Raw genomic sequence first — 8,048 nt, forward strand, 5'->3', positions numbered from 1 at the left:
GATAGATAGATAGATAGATAGATAGATAGATAGATAGATAGATAGGTAGATAGATAGATAGATAGATAGATAGATAGATAGATAGATAGATAGATAGATAGATAGAGGCAATTAGATATTTAGTACTTTAGTTTTCTCCATTTTTATACCACTATGGTAGGGAGGATATTATGCATTTGAGCTAATGTTTGTAACACATACAAATATTGATCCTACACCTACATTAAATTATATCAATGGGTTCAGAATCACTTTCTAAGGTAATTTAGCTACTTATATCTGCCGCAAGTCACAATTTTTAAAATAAGAACAAGAAAGAGGCCTATCGAAAATGATTTCGTCTAGGCCGAATACAGTTGAGTTCTGAAAGTTATGGCCAAAAGACTTGTATTTGGATTGGAGTAGAAGCTCTGATAGATAGTTAAAAGTGCTCGGATCTATCAGTCGGAGAACGTGGGTTCGATTTTCACTGAATAAAAAATCGCTCAATAGGCAAACTGCCATGTGGCCATATACATTTGATATGAAAAATGTTAGACAAGATAACTGTTAAGTCTTCTTTTGTGGAGTTTTAAAACATTTAAAAAACGTTGAGTAAAATTACACATTAATTAATTTAAATTTTTGCAATTATTATTTGAAAAAGAAGAAATAAATAAGATACTCATACATTTATCTATACAACTTAGATAATAACTTCTTATCTAATATTTTTCTATATATACATATTTGTAATACTTTATGTTAAGCTTTTTATTTAAATAATTGATAACGAAAGGTATTTTTTTAATAAAAAGTAAAAAAAATACCCGAAAATTTGCAAAAATATTAAATACTCATTTCTTATCAGAAAAAAATAGTAAAATAAATATGATTAAATTTAACAAACACACCTTATAGCTTAGTAAAGAAAATCATTTTCCCTACAATAATTAAACAATTTCAAGTAAAATTCTTTGTTTAAAACAATTGTTATCGAAATGGTTAAGGAAGTATGACTATTATTTGTTTATTTAACACACTTGACAATGAATTCATAAATTTCGTTATTATTTGTTAAATTTCAATTTAAATATGCATGCTATAACAAATAGATAGGCCTTCAATACGATTTGTTTTTATTTTTTGACAATTAGGTCATGAAAATCACAAACTAATTTAAATTCAGAAAAATTTCATAACAATCTCACTATTGACAATTACATTGTTATACCATTTGCTAAACAAATCCCAGCTCTGAAGTATATATATTAACATATTAACAAAAAAATGTTTGTTGAGTATAATATGTAAAACATATTAATGAATGAATGAGTTGAATAAATATTATAATTAGTAATTATTTGTATGTTGTTTTTTTTAACTAAGTGTTTACACAAAGTGTGACAGTTTAAATGTAATTTAAGATTTGTGTCAATTAAATGTTGACATCTGTTTAATTTATAGCTGAATGTAATAATACAAAATTTTTCAATAAATAAATGTTTTATGAAATATGAAAAAGGTACTTAAAAGTAATTCCGTTTCTAAGAACTAGTAGTTTCTTAAAAACAGAAGTACGATTCATTATATCTTTAGATAGATAGATAGATAGATAGATAGATAGATAGATAGATAGATAGATAGATAGATAGATAGATAGATAGATAGATAGATAGATAGATAGATAGATAGATAGATAGATAGATAGATAGATAGATAGATAGATAGATAGATAGATAGATAGATAGATAGATAGATAGATAGATAGATAGATAGATAGATAGATAGATAGATAGATAGATAGATAGATAGATAGATAGATATTTAGATAGATAGATAGATAGATAGATAGATAGATAGATAGATAGATAGATAGATAGATAGATAGATAGATAGATAGATAGATAGATAGATAGATAGATAGATAGATAGATAGATAGATAGATAGATAGATAGATAGATAGATAGATAGATAGATAGATAGATAGATAGATAGATAGATAGATAGATAGATAGATAGATAGATAGATAGATAGATATTTAGATAGATAGATATTTAGATAGATAGATAGATAGATAGATAGATAGATAGATAGATAGATAGATAGATAGATAGATAGATAGATAGATAGATAGATAGATAGATAGATAGATAGATAGATAGATAGATAGATAGATAGATAGATAGATAGATAGATAGATAGATAGATAGATAGATATAGATAGATAGATGGATAGATAGATAGATAGATAGATAGATAGATAGATAGATAGATAGATAGATAGATAGATAGATAGATAGATAGATAGATAAATAAATAGATAAATAAATAGATAGATAGATAGATAGATAGATAGATAGATAGATAGATAGATAGATAGATAGATAGATAGATAGATAGATAGATAGATAGATAGATAGATATATAGATAGATAGATAGATAGATAGATAGATAGATAGATAGATAGATAGATAGATAGATAGATAGATAGATAGATAGATAGATAGATAGATAGATAGATAGATAGATAGATAGATAGATAGATAGATAGATAGATAGATAGATAGATAAATAGATAAATAAATAGATAGATAGATAGATAGATAGATAGATAGATAGATAGATAGATAGATAGATAGATAGATAGATAGATAGATAGATAGATAGATAGATAGATAGATAGATAGATAGATAGATAGATAGATAGATAGATAGATAGATAGATAGATAGATAGATAGATAGATAGATAGATAGATAGATAGATAGATAGATAGATAGATAGATAGATAGATAGATAGATAGATAGATAGATAGATAGATAGATAGATAGATAGATAGATAGATAGATAGATAGATAGATAGATAGATAGATAGATAGATAGATAGATAGATAGATAGATAGATAGATAGATAGATAGATAGATAGATAGATAGATAGATAGTTAGATAGATAGATAGATAGATAGATAGATAGATAGATAGATAGATAGATAGATAGATAGATAGATAGATAGATAGATAGATAGATAGATAGATAGATAGATAGATAGATAGATAGATAGATCATATCAAAATTTTACTGAAATTTTGCCTCTTTCATATATAAATATTTTTTTGAAAAAAATACATTTTTACTGTTCGAAAAATCGAACACCGGAGCGAAATGGGTTAACAATAATAAAAAAAATTTAATTTCCTTTCAAGAACACTGTTTAATCAGCAAATATTTTTTTCAAGGATGATTTTCAAACGTAAAATATATACATTCAACCTAAAGAAAATATTTATTTTCTAAAAAAACTGTGATAAATATGTAACTAAAGCATGATCTTTTTAATATGAATGCTTAAAAACTAAAATATTAGATAATAAAAAACGAGAGGAAAAAATAAGAACATGTTATAATAACCCATATTTTGAAAGACATTATGACGCTATTTAAATGCTACTGCTGCATACAAATCTGTTTCTGGGAGAAAAAAAGTAAAAATTTATATAAAATTTTGCCAAGAAAAATTGCTTTATGTATGTGTGTTTATGTCCTTTTATTTTGGCAAATGTAACATAACAACTTCAACAAATATATAAGGTTTCTAATACAAGAAGGTTTTTTTTTTAAACATATATACAAATATTTATTTAAGGTATTTCTTAAACTCGTAATGTTGACGCCAAAGCAATAAAATTTACTAGTTATCGTATGATTTTTTTTTTGTATAGTTTAAATATTTTCTGGCATAAAAGTATGTATTGGAAAATATGCAGTTTGTTATTTGACCAAAACACAACTTCATGTACATGTGTATGTATCTTGAATAGTATGCTGTAAAAATGTTCTGCATTTTTTTTTTAAGAATTGTAGATGTACTGAATGACAGGAAGGAAGTCTTGTGTAAAAAAAGAAATTAAACTTACATTTTCTTTAGAACGCTTGACTAGGCCTAAGAATTTCAAAGAGGTTATCAAAAAAGAACATCTTGATGTAATTTCAAAAATGTTTAAGATTTAAGCGATTGGAATGAAAGTAGAGGAATATGTAGGTAGATAGATAGATAGATAGATAGATAGATAGATAGATAGATAGATAGATAGATAGATAGATAGATAGATAGATAGATAGATAGATAGATAGATAGATAGATAGATAGATAGATAGATAGATAGATAGATAGATAGATAGATAGGTAGATAGATAGATAGATAGATAGATAGATAGATAGATAGATAGATAGATAGATAGATAGATAGATAGATAGATAGATAGTAGGAAAGAGGGATGTATGATTACCACTAAACCATTAAAAGCACATTTGAAGACACGCAAACTTTTCTCATCTAACAAACATTTAAGTTTTAACTTAATTCAAATCAAATAATATAATCTGCATTTCTATATTACCTTTTTAGTTAAAAGCCCATAAAAAATTAACCACTGTCATTGTCAATGTTTTATGATTTCCCCTCCTAACAAATCATAACGAAAAAAAATCTAAAAATAAAAATAACAACAACTTCTGCTGAATGTTTTTTTTTTGTTGTTTTTTGTATACATTGCACTTCCTAGCTGCATTTCATCAACAACAATTTAACATTACCAAAGTTAACTTTAACTCTATTACATAAATATTGTGCCAACTTTACTTTGAACATTAACACATTAGAGGCAAAACAATCTACGTCTATAACAACAATAGAAATTATAAATACAACAACAAATAAAATTATAAAAAAGACATGAAATGAAGAAGACATTATTACCAACTTACAACAGCAGCTAGTTGTAGCATAATAAAATACAGCTCTAGCTACTACATACAACAAGACATACAACGTCAAATGTCTGCCAACAACAATTATTATAATTTTACAGTCGACGACAAAAAAAAGCATAAATTTATAGATGTAAAGGCATCTCTGGAATTTTTCAGCTCCCTTTGCTTTCATTTGTCTGATAGGAGAGGGGCTTACACTAAAGCTTTAGATCCAGAGTACGAGTCTTCGCGACAAAGCATTTCATGCTTTTCATGCATTCTTTTTACCCTACGCATCAATTGATAAATACACATTAGATAGTATCTAAATTGTCAAAATCAGCTTATATATTCTACTTTTTTGACAGACGCGTTGAATGCAAAGAAGCTTAGAACGCATAGTGTGGACTACCAGCTGAACGGTTGTCGTAACGTAATTACGACAACCACCCAGCAAAAACGTGGTAATGGGTTGTACTTCCATAATCCCTTACTTTTCAATGACTATTTACTTGCCGTCTGCATTGCCTTGAATTACTCGAGTAATGACTTTTAATTTGACATAGAAGTACTTTATTTTTCGGCGTTTTGTTTGAATATTTTATTTAATTGAGTGTTAAGAATTATATTTTATAAAATAAAAACTTTAACTTTGTATCTGAGAACCATTATTTGAGTGCAGTGTGTAGAACACTTAACTAACAAACCAAAATCCCTGGTTCGTATCCTCACTGGCTCCTTAAAAAAAAAACTTACTCGACAACCTCTTTGTAATCAAAATGTACTTCTTTAACTCCCTAACTCCCGACTGAAGGATAAATACTATATTAAAGCTTTCTTATGGTATAGAAAAAACAGATTGTATAGAATTTCATAAATCATTTCGAATTGCAACCATTTTCAGAAATACAATTCTATTACAGAACCTACAAGACCTTTTCCACAAATAAGCTGTAGGGTATAAAAACTTTTTTAAAAATTTAAAATAAATTTAAATTTAGCTTAAAATTTACGATTCAAATAAGTTTGTTAAAGGTCATTTGCAAATGTTATTGAGTTGCTGGTAAATTATACAAACAAATTCCAACTCCAGGGAATATTTTTTGTCATCGACTGTATAGACGTGTACAAATAAATACAATAACTTTACATGTACATATGTGCATTAAATAACTAACATCTATGTATGAATGAATGAATGTATGTACAAGTATGTAGAAAAAACAAACTAAACTTACTAACTGACTATCTGTCCATCCGTCTGTCACTAGTACTTGGCGACAATAGTTGTTGATGATGATATTATTTGAACGTGACTAACATGTTGAATTTTATACTTTAAACAAACACACGCATATACGCTACACTCTGCATAAAGTGTGCGTATGCAAAATGTATGAATTAAATACATTTTGTTTTGTTTTGTTTCTTTCGATTGCAGTTGAAATGGACAGCAGATTTTACAACTGGTTAATTTGTATGCAAAATAAATGCATATAAATTGATATAAAATAAAAATGATGTTTATTACACTTTGACACTTTACAACATTTTTAGACAATCGGTGACAAAGAAAAAGGCCACCTTATTGTGCGGTAAGGAAACTGATAGAAAATTTGTTTGTTTTGGCGTTAGGGTGTTATTATTTGAATCGATTTTTTATACGAGTTTCCTAAAAGGTAATTTATCAATTTATCACACATTTTGTGACAATTCTCAGTATTAATTCAAGTAAAAATTATTGCATTTTCAAATTCCACAAAAACAATTTTCCAGAAAAGTAATGGGCTTTTAAACCATAACTTTTGCAAAAAACAAACATTAGTCGTGACCTTCATTTAAAAAAAAAAGTTTAACAAAATATTGAACTAAAAAAGTTAAAAGAAAAGAAATTTAAATAAATATGGAGCAAATTAATTTAAATTTTTTTCTTTCACGTGAACTAAATATGTTGTTTAGTATTCAATAAACAACTATAAATTACAAAATTAGCATTTTAACAAAAGGTTTCAATAATAAAACCATAAATTTACATTAAAAAGTTAAAAATAACATAAATAAGGTTTTTTTGTCACCAACTGTATATAATCCAGACTTGTTAACTTTGCAACAAAACTATCAACAACAAACACTATTACCTTTATATATATAAACAATATAATAAAAAAATTGCCAACAAAAGTTCAAAATTATACGCTTTTTATTGAATTGATAGAAGAAGAAGGCAGCAGCAGTAAAAATTACAATAATAATTAAATATTTCTTTTTTTCTTCTTTGAATTTTACACATTTCCACTTGTTGGTTGATTTGAAATTGAAAGTAGTAGAGAAGTAGTTGTGATTGGTAAATGGCACGCATAGGTTGTAGACTCTAATAGGTGCCTTTAAAGTTTCTATTTAAAATTTTGAACAAATAAAATTCTAAACTAATATGAAGAAGAATAAGGTTAACAAAAAAGAATGCAAAAATTAAAAAAAAAAATAAATTTGGAATTTTTAAAATATTTACTAATATTTGTATGTGCTTGTTATTTTTACAGACTCTCAATACAGCTGTGGTACAAATCTATAAAACAGAAGCTTCAGCTCATTCACATTGGAAGAAAAAATACACCGGTGTCGTTTGTTTCGTTAAGGACAGTGCTATACGTTCCTATTTTCTACGTGCTTATTGTTTAATTAAACATGAATTAATTTGGGAGCACGAGCTGTATGATGAAATGAAAATTAATAAAGCTCGTCCATTTCTAATAACCTTTGAGGGACAGGTGGGTGTTAGCTGTATTATTATTATTTGAAAAAGAGTTCTTATATAAATTTGAAAATTTCTTTGCAGGATGGTCATGTGGGTTTGAATTTTGTTTCCGAAGAGGAATGTGCATCATTTTATAGTGTTGTCAATTCAACAATTGAGACTAGAAATCGTAAAAAATTAGGTAAGTTTATTTTAAAAAATCTGTGTGAGTCTAATGTATTATCTAGTCTATAGTCTAGTCTAGTCTACAGTCTAGTCTATAGCCTAGTCTAGTCTACAGTCTAGTCTATAGCCTAGTCTAGTCTACAGTCTAGTCTATAGCCTAGTCTGTAGTCTAGTCTACAGTCTAGTCTATAATCTAGTCGATAGTTTAGTATATAGTCTAGTCTATAGTCTAGTCTATAGCCTAGTCTAGTCTACAGTCTAGTCTATAATCTAGTCGATAGTGTAGTATATAGTCTAGTCTATAGTCTAGTCTGTAGTCTAGTCTATAGTCTAGTCTATAGTCTAGTCTATAGTCTAGTCTATAGTCTAGTCTATAGTCTAGTCTATAGTC

At 26.8% G+C, this 8,048-nt stretch overlaps 2 protein-coding genes across 2 annotated transcripts in view; one reads left to right on the forward strand and one right to left on the reverse strand.

Annotated features, from left to right (window-relative positions):
* LOC111690966 (neural Wiskott-Aldrich syndrome protein) overlaps window positions 1–5,262 on the reverse strand; it is a 7,591-nt gene extending 2,329 nt beyond the window's left edge. The window contains exon 1 of the mRNA XM_046950490.1: window positions 5,250–5,262. Coding sequence (XP_046806446.1) covers window positions 5,250–5,262 — 13 coding nt within the window. The remainder of the gene's footprint in view (window positions 1–5,249) is intronic.
* Window positions 5,263–7,048: 1,786 nt separating this feature from the next.
* LOC124419807 (wiskott-Aldrich syndrome protein-like) overlaps window positions 7,049–8,048 on the forward strand; it is a 4,565-nt gene continuing 3,565 nt past the window's right edge. Inside the window, exons 1-3 of the mRNA XM_046950497.1 lie at window positions 7,049–7,183; window positions 7,278–7,505; window positions 7,574–7,697. Coding sequence (XP_046806453.1) covers window positions 7,169–7,183; window positions 7,278–7,505; window positions 7,574–7,697 — 367 coding nt within the window. The 5' untranslated portion in view covers window positions 7,049–7,168. The remainder of the gene's footprint in view (window positions 7,184–7,277; window positions 7,506–7,573; window positions 7,698–8,048) is intronic.

This window comes from Lucilia cuprina, chromosome 4 (assembly GCF_022045245.1).
Source record: "Lucilia cuprina isolate Lc7/37 chromosome 4, ASM2204524v1, whole genome shotgun sequence".
Taxonomy (NCBI): Eukaryota; Metazoa; Arthropoda; class Insecta; order Diptera; family Calliphoridae; genus Lucilia; species Lucilia cuprina.